Below are 21,108 nucleotides of genomic sequence, written 5' to 3' on the forward strand. Positions count from 1 at the left end.
TTGCCAAACACACCAAGCATTCTTATTCTCCAATTAATAATAAAAGTTTGATTCCTTTTGCTATTATTCATTCTGATGTATGGGGTCCTACTAAAACTGTATCTCTTTCTGGTTTTAGATGGCTTGTGACCTTTATTGATTGTTGCACTAGATTGACTTGGGTTTATTTGATGAAAACAAAAATGAAGTTTTTCGTGTTTTCAGAACTTCCATAAAATGATTTGTACTCAGTTTGATGCGCATATTAAAATCCTAAGAACTGATAATGGTACTGAATACATGAATGTAGATTTTCGTACTTATTTAGATTCTAATGGTATTATACATCAAACTAGTTGTGTCAATACTAGTGCTTAAAATGGCATAGCCGAAAGGAAAAATAGGCATTTATTGGAAGTAGCTAGGTCTCTTATGTTCACTATGAATCTTCCCAAACCATATTGGGGGATGCTATTTTGACTGCTGCTTACCTTATCAATCGTATGCCTCTTCGTACTGTAAATTTTAAAACTCCATTAGAGGTTCTTCAAGGAAAAAACTCATATATTGTACCTCCTAAGGTCTTTGGTTGCGTTTGTTTTGTTCATCATAATGGTCTAACCAAATTAGATCCTAGAGCCTCGAGTGTGTATTTGTTGGTTACTCTAATACTTAAAAAGGATACAAGTGTTATTATCCTCCTTCTCGGAAATACTTTGTGAGTATGGATGTTACCTTTCAGGAATTTGAGTCTTATTTTCCTTCCCATTCACCTCTTTAGGGGGAGAAATACCAGATGGAAGAGGTGATGGATGACATTCCTTTCCAGGGGGAGATTCCTGTAGACATAGATAATAAGAGAGACCAACCACCCAAACCTCTAGGAAGATTGGATAGACCTGATTTGAAAACCTACATATGGCGGGCTAATACAGATACAACCATGGAGCATGAGACCTTCGATCAACCGTCCTCCCAAATTTCAGGCCCTGAAAATACAGAAGAACAAGAACCTGGTGAGTATTCTTTAATCCCTGTTCTGATCCTAATCTTGATTCTAGCCCTTTTAACAATAACCTTGATATTCCTATTGCTCTTAGAAAAGGAGTTAGAACATGCACTAAACATCCCATCTCCCATTTTATCTCCTATAATGCTCTGTCCCCTTCCTATAGAGCCTTCGTTTTGTCTATTTCTTCTGTTTCTATACTGCAAGAGTGGCAAGAGGCATTACAAGACTCAAAATGGAAGGCTGCAATTGTTGAGGAGACGAGAGCTTTGGCAAAAAACAAGACATGGAATCTTGTAATTCCTCCACTAGGAAAGAAGCTACTTGGATGTAAATGGGTGCTCACAGTTTAACATAGGGCAGATGGTTCAATTGAGAGGTACAAGGCTAGATTGGTAGCCAGAGGGTTCAGTCAGAACTATGGAGTTGATTACCAGGAAACATTTGCCTCTATAGCCAAGATGAACACAATCAGAATTTTATTGTCTTGTGCAGCCAATCTTGACTGGGAGTTACATCAATTTGATGTTAAAAATGCTTTTGTACATGGTGACTTGAAAGAAGAGGTATATATGGAGATTCCTCCAGGATTTTATGATGACAAAACCAAAGGAAAAGTTTACAAGCTGAAGAAGTCATTATATGGGCTGAAGCAATCACCAAGAGTATAGTTTAAAAGGTTTGGTAAAGCTATGCTTTCTTTCAGGTACATTCAGAGCGATGCTGATCATACTTTGTTCATTAAACATCATGAAGGTAAAATCACATTGCTTATTGTTTATGTTGATGATATAGTGATGACTGGAAATAATGAAGAAGAAATGACTCAGTTGAGAAGTTTGTTAGCCAGGGAGTTTGAGATTAACGATTTAGGAAAGTTGAGATATTTCCTTGGGATAGAAGTTGTTAGATCAGAAAAATTGATTTTTATTTCTCGAAGAAAGTACATCCTTGATCTCCCAAAGAAACTGGTATGTTGGGATGTAAACCTGCAGACTCACCTATTGAAGCCAATCATAAGCTTCAAGCTGGAGTGGGAAGTCCAGTTGATGTTGGCAAGTATCAGAGATTGATCGGGAGGTTGATTTATCTTACCCATACTAGACCAGATATTGCATTTGCTGTAAGTTGAATGAGTCAGTACATGCATGACCCTCGGGAGTCTCACTTAGAAGCTGTGCATCAAATTCTAAGATATTTAAAATCAGCTCCAGGTAGAGGAGTTTTATTTTCTAAATAGGGCCATTTGACAATAACAGGCTATATAGATGCAGATTGGGCTGGTTCCTTTGATGACAGGAGATCAACCTCAGGTTATTGTGTTTTTGTTGGAGGAAACCTGGTCACATGGAGAAGCAAGAAGTAGGCTGTTATTGTAAGGTCTAGTGTAGAAGCTAAATATAGAGCTATGACACAGGGAATCTATGAACTCCTCTGGTTACACAAGTTAATGGAAGAATTAAAGTTGGTTGAAACAACAAATATATCCTTGTTTTGTGATAATAAAGCAGCCATCAGTATTATGAATAATTCAGTCCAGCATGATCGAACTAAGCACATAGAGATTGATCGTCACTTTATAAAAGAGAAGATAGTTGAAGGTTTTATAAGTGTCACCTATATAGCTTTAAAAGAGCAACTAGCTGATGTTTTCACAAAGGGTTTGAATAGCAAGTTGTTTCATCCTTTAGTTTGCAAGTTGGGCATGTGTAATATCTATGCACCAACTTGAGGGGGAGTGTTGAAATCTTTGTAATGAGAGTAAATATTGTCTTTCCTAGTTTAGGTTTATTCATGTTTAGATTACTTTCTATATTGGAACAATCTTTTGTGTATATATATATATATATATATATATATATAGTAGAGTAGAGATTGGACAATAACAATACAATATAGAGAAATAAAACTCTCTTTTTCAAAAACTATAACTTGTCTCTTGGAGTCATCATAAGCCCGTATGACAACATCTGAAGGTTCTAGATCTAACATTTCCAACTTGGACTTTGATAGACGTTTTAATGGACAAACATTCAAAGTTGACCCATCATCAATTATAACATTTCTCGTTATACTGCCTCTCACTTCTGCCTTTATAAACAAAGCCTTGGTGTGATTCCTTCCTTCGGGAGGAAGCTCGTCATCGGAAAAGGTGATTGTAAGGGGGTTATGTTAATCAGTAGTTGAAATGGATGACGAGACCGGAATCTCAACCATAAGTTTAAGCAAAGCCTCTCGGTGTTTTTTGGAAGAGAAGAGTAGGTCCTACATGCTCACATTTGCATGGGTTCTTTTTAGTTGTTTGATCAGTACGTCATCTTTAACATCTTTCTTCAGCATGGTCGATGGGCTAGCTTTCTCCTTTTTCTCTCTCGGCTTTATCATGTCTAGTTGGTACACTCGACCACTGCGAGTCATACGATTAACTGCTTTAGCTTCTTCCTCCTCCTCACTAATCCAAACATCAAGAGTAATGGGATTTACTATCAACTCATCCTCACTTTCCACCCACACTTCATCATTCTGATTTAACCATTCCTCATCACTATCATCCCATACGTTCAAGACCATCATAGAGATCTGCTCTAATAGTTATTCTCTCTCTCTCTCTTTCCTCCTCCTCTTCATCAAACTCGGCCATCACCTCCTCGGGAGTCTTACCAGACTCAACCATGTAGAGATTTTTAGGAGGCGGCACATTGCGAAAGTTTGGCAATGGATAATTCTTATGCTCAATCTGAATTTTTCTGAATCTGTTACGTTGCCCTCATCAATAAGATTCTAGATTTCATATCTCAACCAAAGACAATGGTTAGTAGTGTAACCGTTGCATTGGTGAAATTGACAGTAAGTATTACAGTCGAAGTACTTTGCAAAGGTACTAAAGGAGGTCTCAGTGCTAGCAGTCGCAACAAACTCACTGACTTAACTTTCTCAAACACCTTTGAGAGAGGAGTACCAAAGTTGGAGAATCTCCTTTGTTGCATATTAGCAACCTTCAGATCTAGGGTAGCAGTTGTGGTGTTCTTTCTTGCGCTTGGAGTCTTCCCAGATGAGCTTGACCCTTAGAATCTAGACTTGTTAAAATTCCTAGAGCAGTTCCCATACTTCTTATCTTCTCTTATCTTGTCAGAGTCATCTAATATAACTTTTCTCAGAAAGCTGGCAAGGTCCCCTTAATGAAGATTTTGAATGCTCCTTGGTATCAGGATGGTTTCTCATTTGCGTGACCTTGGCTCTCCACTTAGCCATATACTGAATAAACGTTTCATTATTTTTCTGAATAGTAGCTTCCATATCCCTCAGGTTGACGCTCATCTGAAGGTTGTAAGTATATTCTGTTAAGAAAATCGTGGTAAGCTCATTCCAGTCCCTTCTCACCTTTTTCTCCAAATTGTAATACCAAGTCTGAGCAGACCTGGTCAAGGACATGGGGAACATTTTTAGAATCTCTCTCGACGGCAGACCCGCCAACTCCATTACTGCCTTATATTGCATGACATGCACCTTGGGATCGCCCGTACCGTCGTATTTTGCCACCCTAGGAATTTTATAGGTCATAGTAATGGTGTTCTTCAGGTAAAGCTCTTCATCATCATCATCGTCAATATCTACATATTGATCCATCCCTTTCAACTTCATGAAAACATGAAGCTTCTCTAGTTTCTTGTCTAACTTCTCAAACTTTTCTAAAACAATCGATTCAGACTCAGCCTTCTTAGTGGATAGTTTCTTGGTAAAGAATTGCTCGTCTTACCATGTGTCATCCATATGTTCCTTTCTTTCAAATTCGCCCTTGGCTTCATTGTCCTCTACTATCGCATGGTCTTTACCCTTATCTGATCGTAAAAGCTTCTCAAGATTGGCCGCTGCTATCTTTTCCATAATTTTCTCAAAATTTGAGATGGGAATACTGGTCTCAACCATATTATCCACAAAAGTAGAAATTGAAACTGACAAATCTACTTGAATCGAGAGGTTCTCAATCTTAATATGGGAGCTTAAAGAACTGGTAGAAACTGAATTAAGAAGGTCGGAGGGGATTGAAGGTCCTTCAACTCTAACCAAGCGATTGTCCGCTCTTAACCAATGGATCTCTTGACGAGTTTTCTCTCTTTGTGGCACTATGTTGACTGCACAAAATAAATTTTAGAAATGCCACATGATGCATGTATGCATGGATGCATGAATATGGTATGGCATACAAAAATGCAATCATACAACATAGCATTGTGAAATGCAACTAATGTTATATTTCATTATGCTTTATCATGGCTATTCAAGACTGAGATTAGAAAAGGGCTCTTGAGAACTGATAGGATCAAAATGTGCCCTATTTTATAATGACCTTTTGCTTATTATATTTTTTTGTTTCCCTTTCTTTTTGCCTCCAGTGCGATAGTTCTTGATCAGGGTCATTATTTATATACATTTGAGATTTTTTTTTCTTTGCTTTCTTTTCCTTTTGGCATTAATAATATTTGGCTAAAAATAGACAAACTTTACTTTCCAAAAGTTGACTTTTTTACATTGATAGTTCTTTTGGCCCTAACTAAGTATTTATAACTTTTGAAACCTAGAGCCTAAGAGGTTTGATATGGCTTAGCATCCTCTAGAGTGAAGTGCCCAATTTCCACAAGATGGTTGGTGATATTGCGCATGAGCATGAAACGCGTCTCCATACCTTGGAAAAGAGTCATGGCCTCGATTTGTGCTTGCTTAATTTCAAGCAGGAGTTGGTGAGCCTCTTCTAATTTGTTTTCTATAGTTGATGTCAGGATCAGAGGAGCTTTCCTCTTAAGCACTTGAGCTTCGACCTTGTAGTCACTGATGGAAAGAGCTCATTTTGTTCATTTTGCTTCTAGCACTTCTCTTAAGTCCTTCGCCCTTTGGCACTTCGAATGTCGGGATCGAGCCATGATAGAATATACCTATATGGCTATCATACAACAAGTTAAATGATGCATGAATAAAACACAACACAATTATGTCATTAAATAAAAACAAAGGGGAACGGGAGTTGAAAAATGCATGATCTGCACTCTTATAACTCCCACTCACGATTCAAGGCATAGGTCTTTCTAATACCCTAGGACATGTTGGTTGGGCCCATAAACCATCATGGGATTTTTTGAACCGACGCCTCTCGCATTTATTGTATGAATGAAACAATCATAAATTTATTATGGTAATCCTATAAGGAAGGAACTAAGGTCAACTACATGAGCTTTAGTCGGGTTTATAAAGTCTTTTGATATATCATAAGCGAGAATTGGTTGTTTTCTCCTATTTTACTTTGGGTCTAAGCAAATGGTGATAACTGATTGTTCCAATTCTTTTGATATACCAAAAGGTACTTGACTTATGGGTGGTATATATTTGTGGCGGATCTCAACAGTCGAATAGAGTGAAAGGATTACAACCCCCAATACCACTTTTAGGGTTTAGGGTAGAAAAGAGATTAAGAAGAGATAAATGCATGAATGACATTTATAAGTACAAAAAATAACACAATTTAAAATTAAAAGTATCATTAAAGATTGTGAACAAGTGGACAACTTTTGGAGTCAATTCTCTACTCGAACCCAAAAACTGAAAAACCAGAGATTCGGAGTTCGATCCCCAACGGAGTTGCAAGGCTGAGGACGCTTGCGATTTTTTCATGAAATGAGGAAATCGAATCGGAACAGACTTGGTTTATTTTATTTAAAAAAGTGGTTTTCTTTTTATTAAATCCGTTTATTAATTTTAGAAATGGTGATCCTTTTGAAAAGGGATTGTAAAATATCTCTTACATTGGTAAGAGTTTTATTTTTTAGGAGTCGTCACCCTCTTTAGGGAGATTCTCGAACTAGTTGATTCTTGGAATGGACTAATTCGATTTTAAATCAGAAATAGGGTTCGGAGTTAGGTACGATATTAGGAAGGTGTTAAACACCCATACGCCTGGTTAAACCGGCTTCCTAGTTATCCATTAATTCACAATGAATAATAATATAATTAACTAGAATTGAGATGTAAAATAGTTTTAATGCAATTTTTGAAGAAATGTCATACGTACAAACTCATCCACAAAACATAAAATAAAGCATCCACAAAGAAATGGGGGAGGAGAAAGGATTATAAACCAATTCCTATCAATACAATCTACCCTATAACCCTCTAAAATTTTTCAACCCAATCAATATTACAAACAAGCAATTATAGGAATACAAATAGGACACTTTACATTTAGCCAAAATATAAAATAAAAATAAAGCAATAAATAAACATTCATCAAACATAAATACAACATAAATAAATTCTCAGAATCTCAATCTCATACACAGAATCATACAACAATCGTTCATTCAACAAATAATTAAATAATGCATGTTTATGTTCAAGGATTAATGAATAAAGGGTTAGTGCAACAATAATCATAATACAATGAATGAAAGGGCATTGTATGATTTGATATTTTTTGACGAAAATCTAATATATTATATTAAAAAATAAAATATTTATATTATTAAAATATACATAATCTTTTAAATACCATGTTGATATTTAACAACCATCTATTTTTTATTAATTAAAGCGTTTAAAATACATTTTCTATATTTAATAATTTCTTAAATTTTTAATTGTACAATTATACTGATTTTGCTTTAAACCATACAATTCAGATAGCCTCTAAAATACTCAAATATCTAATCATTTATAATTTTTGAAAATAACATATCATAGTATTCAGGAGCACATCATCATTGGTTAATTATCATAAATTATATATTTATAAATATAATTTTAAAATTGTGTCATAATATAATAGAATTTGATATTTTATAATAAAAGTTTATGTATCATAATTTATATTTGTTGATTTCGTATATAATAATTTAACTTGTAGACAATATTATGAATATTATATTGATATTATCATATATATGTAATTATAAAATGACCATAATAGTATCTCTATAGTTTGATTGTGTTATTTCTAGTAGCGTTTTGTCAAAATTATTATTATCACACAAATACAAATACATTTTTCAAGTTGAAAATTCATATATGTTTGTTTTGTCTTAGTTGGCCAACTTTATTATAAATTTTTTAACAATACAATTTTATTGTCAACCTATAATAATTTTAAAATATTTTTAAAAATAACGATAATAATTAATCAAATTATTGATGAAATATTGAAATTAATATTTTAAGTAAGTTACTCCTTATAATTTTACAACTCATTGTTTTGAGTAAAAATTAATATTTATCTATCTATAATGTTTTTTAATGTGAATATATACAAAGTAAAAGTCTTTTAATGTGAATCTATTTAGATATATAATATTTCTCAATGAAAATAGGCAATTTGTATAAATGAAATTAAAACTAATTTATTAATTTTTATCTTTAAATTTTAATTTGAGTCAATTTGGACAAAAAAAGTCATAAAAATATAAATTTATATGGATATTATTATTCTTGGGTTTGAATAAGATATCAAATATTATTATTTTATTGATTGGACTAATAAAAGAATAAATAAATATTTTTTTAAATAGTATTAGTAGAGCTTTATATATGTTTATAATATTAATCTTTAATTTGCTTGAAAAATTATTATTGACACTTAATAATTGATATTTAATGAATAATTATTTATTATAAATACACATATTAACATTAATATTAACATTAATAATACTTAATATCAACATTAATGTGTATGTGTAAACTACCAAAATTTTTAAATTCTAATGGTTTCCACGTTAATAGAGAAGATAATAAATAAATTAACGAAAAAAAATTAGTCATTAATAACTTTTTACATATAAACCAATGATACATCAATTTCATATATTATAAAATTAACTATTTAAATTATTTATAATTATGAGTTAAAAATGCAATGCAAAACTCATATTAAGTTTTACTTATATAAATTTAAAAAATTAATTTAAAAAATTTTAAACGAATAATTATTTAAGTTAGGGCAAAAATGTAGTTAAAGAATAATAAAAGAGTTAAAAGTGAAAAAATAATAAAAGAGTTAAAGAATATATTAAAAAAAAAAAAAAAACGCACCTTTCTCCTAAAGAACAACAGAACAAAACTTTTCAGTGAGCTGAAGCAGAGGCCCCCATTACATTCTCTTCTCTTCTCTGCTGTCTCTGCATTGTTTTTCCCTGTTAACAGAAGCCTCTGTCGACATACGAATACGGTAAGTAACCTATATCGTCTTTGCTCTTACCTTCTCAAATGATTTGAGTCAAATATCCTAATCTGTTTCTTCCCGAGATCCCACATGTTTTTTCTGTGTTTTGCTACTTTCAGTAAGTTTTGTTCTGTTGTTGAAGAATTTTAGTATTATGATTTCGGTTTGATTGAATTGATGTGTTTTAGTAGCTCATTTTGATCTTGATAGAGTGCGATAGTTTTGATATGATGTTTTGTTCAGGTTTTCCTTGGCCTCGCTGTCTTTGTGTTCCACTTTATTAAGAAATTTCAATCTTTCACTTGTTTATACCATCTTTAAAACTGAAATTCCCTCCATCACCGTACTACCGATCGTCAACGGCTAGCTCCACTAAGTTTTCGTGTCCGTACTAATTTATATGTCTTCATGGAGGAGAATTGGATTACTTTGCTTCACTCAACGCTACGCATAAATCAGTTAAAGCAAATACATTCTCTCATAATCAAAAGACATCCCACTCTTGCTCCATTACTATTTAATAATCTCCTAAATTTATCATTCATCGACTATGCTCGCCAAGTGTTTGATCAAATTCCTCACCCGGATCACTTTCTTTGTAATTCTCTTATCTCTGCTTACCCTAAACTTTCTTTGCATATTGAAGCTGTAAAAGCATTTGTTTCAATGCGCCATAAGAATATCCGATTGAATTGTTTTACAGCCTGTTATTAAAGCATGTAATGGTTTATTTTTTGTAAAAAATATTTCTCAAATTTATGGAAACACGAACTTTATGAAGAGTGGAAAATAATTATTTTATTGGGCATTCATCTTCTGTTCCATTCTGCTAACTGAACAAAGTTCACAAGAGCTTAGGATACCATTTTTCTAATTTCAATATCATAATACAATAAATATGGTAATATATCTTATTTTTATGTGCATATTAGTTGTCCAACATTTTACATTAGGTATTTATCTGAGTTGAATGACTTGAATTAACCACATGATAAATTCTAATGAGATAGTGTTGCCTCAGTTATTTCTGCACTATTATATTCAAAGAATGATAAAAAAATACAAAAATAAAACTCTGAAACACATGTACCTATAGTTTAAACTGTGTAAATGGTTTCGTGTGTTTTTTGGTAAAAGATTATTCCTGTATTTACAATTCTCTCTTTATTATTATGTTTTATCCTGTATTTGACATTATGTGGGCTAGGCTGGATGGACATAAATGGGCGGTCCATCTGACTCATAGAAAGCAATACATTAATAGTAGAGTTTGCCAATGCTTCGAGAAGAAGGGTTTTGACTCGGAGAAAGAAAGTAATCTGAACATGGGGAAAGAAGGAGAATTATGGGATGATTCAGCTCTTATCAAGGCTTTCGATGATGCCGTATGCCAGTACAAGGTTTTGTTTTAGCTTTCATTTCCAACTTGGATTTGCGATTTGATTTTCATTATATCTCTAAAATGTTGCAGAAAATGCATGGAAAGAAAAGCAAAGATACTTCCATTGATGCCTCTGCCATTACCAATCAAACTCAAGCTCATGAGACAAGGTAACATAGTTATAACCATTCTTATAATCAATTTTACCACTATACATCTATTAGTGTTACTTTGTTGTGCTTGCTGTATGAATGAACTTCAAGTGTAGAATTCATTTGCAAAATGAAGAGAATTTAGTTTAGTTATATTGACTTATATAGAATTGAAATTTGTATGAGTAAATTTTTTGGACTTCATTTACATGAAACACTAGCACCAAATTGGGTATAAATGAACTTGATAGAATTGAATTCAAGAAAGTGAAATCAACGTTATTCATTCATAAGTATGAAATTGCTATATATGGAGTGCCTAGTGCTAGTGAATAGGTTCATTTGTATTGCTGGTTAAATTTTGAAATGTAGAGATGCAGATGAGAAGACCAATGTTGCTAGCGAATTAGGAGTTGATGAAAATCATTGTGTAGATTATTCATCAAGTAGCCAACAACAGGTTCAAGCAGTCACTGAGTCTGACTATAACCAGTTACTTGCTGAGTACTATGATGTGGAGGAGAAGAGACAAAGGATTCTCCAGCAACTTGGTTCTTATGACTACCAACACTCTCAACATATGTCAAGCGTTGCGTGTTCATGTTGTTGCCCCTATGTTTCTCATTGCTCCTTGGGTGGAACATGTCCTTATTATTCCTCTGCTGTTGAGGGTCCCACAAAGCATGCCCCTCCCAATCTCATAGATGTCGACATTGTCCAAACAGCAATGGGAGCTGCAGAAAGAGCAATATCCTCTATAAACACACTAGGTAAGCATCAAGAAATGAAATGCCTTTTCTTGAATATCTGTTTTGTTATTTACATATTATTTTAAATAAATCGTATGAAACTCACTTTATTGGTGATGAGTTTTCATGTTTGATTACCTATATGATTCGTTTTACATTTTTACATTTTTACATTTGTAGCTTTACTAGCTTCAAATTAGAATCCATTAGTTTTAATAGCTTGTACCCTTATTCAGTCTAGAGTCATTTGCAAATTTTATCAATTTTGTTCAAGCATATATTATTAAAAATTAGAATTGCTAATGAATTTCTTTTATACCAAACATGTAACTATGAATTTGGAAATGAATTCTAGAAAATTTTATGAAATTTATACCAAACAAGCTCTTAGCGTTCTCCCATGCACCTACAGAGAAAGAGAAGGAAAAAGGGAAAGGCAGTGAGGAAAAAGTAGCACAAAGCACCAACTCTGAAACTGATCTCAGTGTTGTTTTAAATGCATGGTACTCTGCTGGCTTCTACACTGGCAAGTAAGTTATATCAGTTCTTTTTCCTCCTTATGGTTCTTTTTTTCTGTATTACTGTTCTGTATGATTCTGGCTAACATAATCTAGTCAGAGCAGGGGGCTTTTCAGGGTAAATATGTAATTTAAATGCAATGAGTTTAATGTTTGATGCAAAACTTCCTCAATTTTTAAGAGTTGGGATAGAGTATTTATATTTATTAGAGCTGCATATGAGCACAGGCTCCATGGAGCTTGGGTTCATAAAAGCATGTTCTTCGTTTTTCATGAGTTGAGCTACAGTTACCTTTAAGGCTTGACTACTGAATGATCTGAGCTCAACCTTGGTAAGCTTTAGCTTGTTTAGGCTACTTAGTTGGCCTATGAACCATCTCATATGTGAATTTTGTCGTATTTTGATTTTGAATTTAAACTCAATGTTTTTCATTTATAATAATTATAGAAATATTTTAAATTATTTTTTAAAAAGAAAATTGAATAGAAAATAATTTTATTTTTTTTTTTTTTTAGTTTTATATAGTATACTTAAATGTAATGTTTAACAATTACACATTCTATTACACAAAGTGTTGAAACTTGAAAATAACATTTATATTATGATTTATGAAATAAATAGTTTTCCCCCTTACCAGTGCAACTTTTTTTTACAACTTCAGTTTATCAAAATATTACTTTGGTTTGATTTTGGCTTATAGGTTTCTTAACAAATGCATCATACATGATTTAGAGTTGCAATATGCAAAACTTGCGTCTACTTAACAAATAAGCCAACCTTGAGTCTAAATCTGAAACTTATATCATGAGGCAAGCGCAAACAGATGATAAAATTCAGCTTGGCTCAGTTCGGCTCAATTATAAAATATGGCCTGTAAGTCATCTAGGGTTTGGGAGAATGAACCAATAAAAAAAAAAAAAAAGAATGGCATAAATCATTAATCTCTCTGATATGAAATTCTTGTTCACACGTGTATAGGTTCTGAACCCCTGATCTTCATCTGAGATTATAACTCAATTTACCAATTTAGCCGATCCCAATAGTTTAGTTCTTCGTTGTTTCCTCTCTTTTTCATTTTGGGAGTGCTTTGCTGGGATTAGATATTTGTGTTGAAGCCCCAGTAAAGAACTGAAAAACAGGTCCAAAAGAACCCTATCCTTGTACACTTAAAGATGAAAGTTGATGTATTTTTGCTTCTTATATGGAATTTTGATATTCGAGAATATATATACATCCAATTGTGCTCTATCTAATTTTTTTGGGACTTGCATTCTTATATAGGTATCTGACAGAGCAATCTATTATGAAGAAATGATATTGGTATAGGCGATTTGTTGCACTTTAGAGAAGCTGCATGTTGGGATTTTCACTGCAGGACCAAGTTTTGGCAATTCATTCAAAATTACACTTTGGAGAAGCTGCATGTGAGGTTTTTAACTTTGTATGCAAGCAAATGCTTTGTTAAACTTTGTTAAACTTGGCAATCATAGAGTCTGTGTTCGCCAAAATTAGCTATTTTATCTCTTGTTTGAAATAAATGAATTACATAAAATTTTGTGGAATTAATTTAGAAATCCATATTTTTGTGTTTGGAATGAAAAAAAATGTAAATTTCAATTCTATAGAATTGAACATAATTACACTAAATTCTACTTTTTATAGTCAAGAGGAACACCGCTAAATTCTACGATAGCGTTCATCCGTTATATGGGTTACCTCTTTACAATTTATACACCGCTAAATTATTTTAAAAAGTTGTTGTACGCACCATAATCAAGAGGAGCTTTTCATTTTTGTTGTATGCATTATGACTTCCATTTTAAAATAATTTAGCTGTGTATAAATTGTAATTTTTAAACATCAAATTTTGTTTTAAACAAAAATGGTAAGAGAGAAAAAATTTCACTAAAACAAGCATAAACAAACACCTCTCCTTTTCTTCCTAAACTTTTCTCTTTATTGAATGCTATAAAGTAAGTGCATGCTCGATAAGTTTGATTAGGACTCTGTTCAGCACTAGTATTTGAAGTAGTATTTAGTGTTTTGATAGGGTTGAAATACTATTTTAATTAATTATAGCGTATCCTGATATTTAGCGTTTTATAATTTTTTTACTTTACTTATACTCATTACTTAACTTCACCTTGTTCCTCGCTTTAATACCTTTTTGTCATTTTATATTAAACAGTTAATCAAATAGTTATTTATACCGAACATTTTTATATTAAATTAATATTTAACAGCCAACCACTAGTAAAACAGCTCATAGCTATTAAAACAGAGCTAATAACTATGAAAACAGCTAAATTTACCGAACAGATCCTAAATCAAGTTTAACTTTGAATTAAAATTTTTCTTTTTATCAAAAGTTGTTAATTTTTCAAGTGAATTAAAGGATTGGTAGATAATAAATTTAGTTTTATTTAGTAATGATGTTTTATCTGATTAATGTTCATTAATAGTTGTTTTGCGTGTCCAAAATTTATTTCTGACCTAATATATAATTATCGTATGAATATTTTTACAAAATATCAAATAATAAAATACAGTTAAATTGAATATTTTTTTTTTAAAAGTAATCATATTCAAATAAATAATTTTGAGCTATTCAACCTATTAGTATTATGTATTTATTATGTATTTGCTTGAAAATAGTGTCAAACTACTCTTCTTCATATTTATTTTGATGACTCATAGATTATATGAGCAGCCGCCTAAATGTATAATAACAATATATTTACCATTTAGTCCTTTTATTATTGTTTAATTACATTATTGCCATTTTAACTAAAAAATAATAATGCCTATGACCGTTGTCCCCTTTTTCCCTTCTTTTACTCCTTTAATGTCTTTTTTAAATACAGTGATGCGAATTTGCTGCAGATAGACAATTATACTTTTATGGCTTTAATTCATTTTGCTACTACTAGACAATTTTACTTTTATGCATTCAATTTATATAATATTATAATTTAATTACTTAATAATTTGTAAATAGTTAAAAATCGTATTAATTAATAGGTAGAACTTGAGAAATTTTTTAAAAAGTACAGCTTTATATGTTTAATAATTTTTTATAGCAAAAAGCAATAAAATAAAAAACACGAAATGCAAATTTTATATTTATCAAAAAAAAAACGTAGCATTAAAAATAGAAATGAAAATTTGAGAGCATAATTAAAACATAATTAAAAAATTAATTTAAAAAATTGCAATTATCTATAATTTTTTTTTATTTGCTATGTACTATTATTTTTTGTGAAAATATTAATTTTATCCATTCCGTTACTTCTTTACAAAAAATAAAATATAATTTTTTTTTCATTTTTTTTTTTTTTACTCTATTACCTACCCTTTTAACTTTTAAAAAAAAACACGTCCCTTTCTCCAAAAGAACAGCGGAACAAAATTTTTCCGTGAGCTTAGGCAGAGACCTCCATTACATTCTCTTCTCTTCTCTGCTGTCTCTGCATACGAATCGGGTAAGTAACCTATATCTTGTTTGCTCTTACCTTCTCAAATGATTTGAGTGAAATGTCCTAATCTGTTTTTTCCCGAGATCCCACATGTTTTTTTTTTTTTTTTGTGTTTTGCTACTTGCGTAAAAAGTTTTGTTCTGTTGTTGAAGAATTTTAGTATTATGAGTTCGGTTTGATTGAATTGATGTGTTTTTGTTGCTCTGTTTGATCTTGATAGTGTCCAACAGTTTTGATATGATGTTTTGTTCAGGTTTGCCTTGGCCTTGCAATCTTTGTGTTCTAAAATGACTTTATTAAGAAATTTCAATTTTGATCTGAAATTTTTCACTTGTTTATACCATCGTTAAAACTGAAATTCATGCCACCACCGTACTAGTGATCGTCAACGGCTAGCTCTACAAGTGTTCTTGTCTGTACTCATTTACATGTCTACATGGAGTGGAATTTGATTACTTTGCTTCACTTACCGCTACTCATAAATCAGTTAAAGCAAATACAGTTTCTCATACTCACAGGACATCCCACTCTTGCTCCGTTTCTGTTTAAAAATCTCCTAAATTTATCATTCATTTACAAGTCTACGCCAATTGTTTGATCAAATTCCTCACCCAGATCCATTTCTCTGTAATTCTCTCATCTCTGCTTACACTACACTTTCTTTGCATATAGAAGCTGTATAAGCATTTGTTTCAATGCACCATAAGAATATCGGATTGAATTTTTTCACATCTCTTCCTGTTATTAAAGCATGCTCTTCATTTCTGGCGATTGATGTGGGGAAACGTTTTGATTTTAAGTTATGGGATTGATTGTAATGTTTATTTTCAAACTGCAATGATGGATTTTATTCCAAGAATGGTGAGTTGGGTTCTGGAAGGAAGATTTTTTATGGGATGTTAATGCAGGATCCAAATACTTACATAACTGTTTGATTTCTGGGCATTCAAGGGCTGGTGATATTATAGCTGCACTGCAGCTAGTTGATTCAATGACAGAATGAACTGTTGTTTCGTGGAATGCCATGATTTCTTGTTATGCACACAATGGGCATCTTTACAACGGTTTGAAGATTTTTGAAAGAATGCAGGCTGAAAAATATTTCCTAACGAAATTACCTTGGTCATGCTGCTTTCGACATGTGCTAAGTTTGGAGATCTAGAGATGGGATTAATAAGTGAGAATTTTATTGATGGTAATGATTTTCGCGTGAATGTGATTCTTTCAACAGCAATATTAGAGATGTATGTGAAGTGTGGGGCTGTGGATGAAGCTTGGGGAGAGTTTGATAGGATGGATAGGAAAGATATTGTTATATGGAGCACTATGGTTGCTGGTTATGCTCAAAATGGGAGTTCAATTGAGGTGTTAGAGTTTTTTGAATGCATGAGAAGTGATCAAATTAAACCTAATGATGTGATGCTTGTTAGTGTTTTATCTGCTTGTGCACAAGTAGGCTCAGTTGAAAGTGGTAACCAAATAGGAAGTTACATAGAGAGTCAAGATTTATTGTCAAATGTCTATGTGGCTTCTGCATTAGTGAGTATTTATTCAAGATTAGGAAATATAAGTAAAGCTCGTGAAGTTTTTCGGATGCCTGCAAAAGATATTGTTAGTTGAAACTCGATGATTGTAGGTCTAGCTGTTAATGGCTTCGCAACAGATGTGATATCTCTTTACCAGAAAATGAAAAAAGTTGATGACGTGAAGCCAAATGACAACTTTTGTTGGGTTATTGACAGACTGCACTCATGCTGGACTTATTGAATTAGATGTTGAGTTTTTTGAAAGCATGAAATTAAATATTGAATCACACCAAAATAGAACATTTTGCATGTATTGTAGACCTCTATTGTAGATTAGGAAGATTAAAAGAAGCCTATGAGTTCATATGTAGCATGGGAATTCCGCCTAATATTGTGATTTATTGTGATTTTACTGGGTGCTTCTAGAACACACTTGAATGTAGAGCTTGCTGAGCTCTTTGTTGAGAAGTTAATGGAGATAGAGCCTGAGAATTCTGGAAACTATGTCCAACTTTCTAATATATATGCCAGTGTGGTGAGATGGCAAGAAGCTTTGGAAGTGCGAATCTTAATGAAGGATAAGAAAGTGCAGAAAATAGCTGTATATAGTTGGATAGAGTTGGAAAATCAAGTGCATAGGTTTTTAGTTGGCAACACTTTCCATCCTGCAATTGATGAGGTCTGTAGAATTGTTGATGGATTGACTTTGCAATCTGCATGGGTTGGTTATAATTTAGAATCTGAGTTAGAATTCAGATGATGCTCAAATATAGAGGATGATTGCGGTTGTTTCATCCAATGAAAGCTTTTGCAGATTGCAGTGCAGAATTTTGTTCAAATAACAAAATGATCTTCTTTAGTTCATGAAATAGCATGGAACAGGAAGGAAATATAATAGTTCTAGTTCAAATTTAGATGTGGAAAGGCATTTGGTATAGAAATTTTATAACCTTAAGTTTGGATGAAAATCCGAAATATGTAATAGTTTATTTTTTGTAACAAATATTTCTCAAATTTATGGAAACATGAACTTTATGAAGAGTGGAAAAGAATTATTTTATTGGGCACTCATCAACTATTCCATTCTGCAAACCGAACAAAGTCCAAAAGAGTTTAGGATACCAATTTTATAATTTGAATATTATAATTCAATAAATATGGTCATATATCTTACTTTTATGTGGATATTAGTTGTCCAACATTTTATTTTAAGTATTTACTGAGTTGAATAACTTGAATTAACCGCATGATAAATTCTGATGAGATAATGTTGCATCAGTTATTTCTGCACTATTATATTCAAAGAATGATAAACAAAAATAAAAAATAAAACTCTGAAACACATATACCTATGGTTTAAACTGTGTAAATGGTTTTGTGTATTTTTTGGTAAACTATTATGCCATGATAACATTTTTTATGTAAGTCATCACCAATAGGTTTGTTAGAACCACTTCCCATCCCAAGCCAACCACTGGAAAGCATATCCATGGACTTTATCGTGGGATTGCCCTAGCTAAAGGATGTGCTTGGATAATGCTCGCGGTTGATCGATTTTTCAAGAGGTCATGGTTGATCGATCTTCCAGGTACGGGGTGTTTGTTCTAGCCCCAGAGGAATACACTGCTGATAGCCCCAGAGGAATACACTGCTGAAATTTAATGTTGGCTATTATATCTAAATCTCAGTGCACTTCTATGCCATAAAATTTAATGTTGTTTCTCACTCAATTATAGATCTGTAGATACACTGCTGATTTTTCAAGAGGTCATGGTTGATCGATCTTCCAGGTACGGGGTGTTTGTTCTAGCCCCAGAAGAATACACTGCTGAAATTTAATGTTGGCTATTATATCTAAATCTCAGTGCACTTCTATGCCATAAAATTTAATGTTGTTTCTCACTCAATTATAGATCTGTAGATAAACATTTTAAGTTTGCTCTTTCATTGATACTTGAAGCAGAATTTGTTTTATCATTACTCAGTAGGCCATTTGAGCACTTTGCAATTCTCATCTGAAAGTTCCTGCATAAATGTGTCATCTGTTTTACATTTATTTTTTATAGCTTTTTTACGACTTCTAATTTTGTGCAGATTATGTGTTCGGTAATCACAAGTTTGGTGGAAATGCTCAATCTATAATAAAAAGTCGGTGGGTGCACCACACTTCCCTGTTATGGGATTATGATGTTAAGAACATGGCTTACTTCAAGCTACCTGCTCGGGCTCCCAAGTACAGATCTATAAGTTGTTATTTTGTTTCCTCTATTATCTTTCTTCGATAAGACAATATTTTTATTAAAAGTTTTATGAATCCTGTAGTAATGTGATTTATCAATTATTTCATTTGCTTTCATTGCTAATACATAAAACATTAGAAGTGTATTATTACTGAGATTGACAAAAGTAAAAAATTTACAGTGATCGGTCAAATTGTATTTAGCGTGTTACTGTGAATACTCACATTGAGATAATGTGATCTGTTTTTTCTTGAAAATTATTTGTGTAACATAGAAAATTGGTTGCAAGCAGAAATGAGAGAGAGTAATTGTATTTTACACATTGTTCTCTTAACTAGATAATCTTCTTTTCTCCTTTTTTTATTTTTATTTTTTTATTTTTTTTACTTTTACTTTTCACGTACTTTTCATGTATACACACTGAAAGCATTAACTGCATCAAACATTGCCTAACTGCATTAATTACTAAGCTGGTGTATGAAGTTTACATTTTTGCTCTATCCTGTAGGCAAGAAATCACAATGAATTTCTCTGTAGAATGAAGGAGTATATTCCAAGATCAGTTTTCATTGAGAGAACCCTAGAGGCTCTCGAAACCCATTTCTCAGTGAAAGCAAACTTGGATGCAGTTCAGGCAACTAATGCAGAAGGATTTGTTCACTCCCCCAAGCTTCTTACAAAGCAAGAACTCGAGGATGCTAGGGAATCTATGCCAGAGAACATAGCTTAGAGTGGTTAGATTTTTTGCACCAAAAGAAAATTTTATTCGGGGTTGGAGAAGGGACTATGCTAGATATATGGCAATTGCCAGTTAAGCCCCCTAATTATTTAAAATTTATTGACATTTATCTATTTTAATTGCTTATTTTTTAATCGGTTGTTGCATTTGAGCATAATTCAAGTTCTCACAATACTCCATTGGAAATTGAATTTTATCATGATTATTGAAAACCTATTGATTGTATTAGATGCAAAAACATTTTTTTAAGCTATCCTGAGTATTGAACTTGCTAGACATCATACTGCACTCTTTAAAAACTTTTACACTTGATATTTTGTTGGCAGATATTTTGAGCCTCAACTCTAGACCTATTGATTCATAAGATTTTGAATGTACATTGTGTGTCTAATTTTTGCTTCTATGGGAATTCCAATGGGATGGTGAAAAATGGATATAGGGCACTATTCCCAGAATTATTTGTCATTATTTGAGAAAAATGCATCACACTTTGGTTTGAAGAAAATGTAGGAGTTATAATTTGGTTTAGTTTTTATAGTTGATTCCCTGATTGTGCATGTCAATTAACAAAATTAATGGCTTATTTGTCATTGTTTCCCTTTTTACCTAATTTTATTAATGGTTAGTGTCACACCATCTCTGGTTCTTGAGTTACTTGAGACTTATTTGAAAAAAAGTTTGTCCGGACTTGTTTAATAAATGAATTGGATTTTTAGCCTATTTTGGGTTTTCTTTTTGTTATTTTTAATTATAAATAAATTGAGTTCTTATAACATTTTAGGCTTAACAAAATATTATCTGCTTTACCTCAATCCACATGGATTTGTTCCTGGGCTAGAATCACCTCATGACCCAGAACGCATTTTGCTAGTCTAAAGTTTGCTATTCTTTATATACATTTTTTCCACCTTATATTTAGCCAATGTGGAATTTGCCTAAAGTGTTATAGTTCCAACTTGATTTTCAAATTAGATTGAGCTTGAATTTAAGTATACCTTTATCTGGATAAGTAGAACTTGACTCGACTTAATGCTCGCCCTCTCTTTCTCCTTTCCTCAGAGTTTTTCTAATGATATGCAGTTCATGTACCTAACAATTAACTATTGTTGACTTCTAAAACATTATTTGACCTAGT

The 21,108-nt window shown here is 32.3% G+C and overlaps 2 protein-coding genes and 1 long non-coding RNA gene across 4 annotated transcripts; all 3 read left to right on the forward strand.

The window, feature by feature from the left end:
- Window positions 1–9,038: 9,038 nt before the first annotated feature.
- On the forward strand, window positions 9,039–13,558 carry LOC105636431 (uncharacterized). Of its 2 annotated transcripts, none has more exons than XM_012219702.4 (6): window positions 9,039–9,197; window positions 10,399–10,591; window positions 10,663–10,742; window positions 11,097–11,494; window positions 11,886–12,003; window positions 13,274–13,558. In XM_012219702.4, exons 2-6 carry the CDS (start codon window positions 10,517–10,519, stop codon window positions 13,305–13,307), a joined length of 705 nt encoding a protein of 234 aa, XP_012075092.1. In that variant the 5' UTR covers window positions 9,039–9,197; window positions 10,399–10,516; the 3' UTR covers window positions 13,308–13,558. The 2 variants fall into 2 exon arrangements, with proteins under 2 accessions (XP_012075092.1, XP_012075093.1); XM_012219703.4 differs by having other exon boundaries at window positions 10,399–10,576.
- Window positions 13,559–15,348: 1,790 nt separating this feature from the next.
- Window positions 15,349–20,107, forward strand: LOC149492795 (uncharacterized). The gene is made up of 3 exons (XR_016318842.1): window positions 15,349–15,474; window positions 19,089–19,227; window positions 19,743–20,107. It is a non-coding gene; the product is annotated as an uncharacterized LOC149492795 (long non-coding RNA).
- LOC110009761 (pentatricopeptide repeat-containing protein At1g08070, chloroplastic) lies at window positions 15,481–18,427 on the forward strand. Its single transcript, XM_037640749.2, is given in 8 exon segments — window positions 15,481–16,255; window positions 16,257–16,309; window positions 16,312–16,391; window positions 16,394–16,568; window positions 16,571–17,186; window positions 17,188–17,277; window positions 17,279–17,396; window positions 17,398–18,427. Coding segments are annotated over 8 exon segments (1,581 nt in total). The 5' UTR covers window positions 15,481–16,163; the 3' UTR covers window positions 17,755–18,427.
- Window positions 20,108–21,108: the final 1,001 nt, after the last annotated feature.

This window comes from Jatropha curcas, chromosome 11 (assembly GCF_041381405.1).
Source record: "Jatropha curcas cultivar XTBG-Jc1 chromosome 11, XTBG_Jcur_1.0, whole genome shotgun sequence".
Taxonomy (NCBI): Eukaryota; Viridiplantae; Streptophyta; class Magnoliopsida; order Malpighiales; family Euphorbiaceae; genus Jatropha; species Jatropha curcas.

What these genes read in the sequence shown, in the direction of transcription:
- LOC105636431 (XM_012219702.4), top strand. Translation starts at nt 10,517, where the DNA reads ATGGGGAAAGAAGGAGAATTATGGGATGATTCAGCTCTTATCAAGGCT. An exon ending in ATGCCGTATGCCAGTACAAG is followed by an intron (nt 10,592 to 10,662) that starts GTTTTGTTTTAG and finishes AAAATGTTGCAG; the next exon opens with AAAATGCATGGAAAGAAAAG. An exon ending in ATCCTCTATAAACACACTAG is followed by an intron (nt 11,495 to 11,885) that starts GTAAGCATCAAG and finishes ATGCACCTACAG; the next exon opens with AGAAAGAGAAGGAAAAAGGG.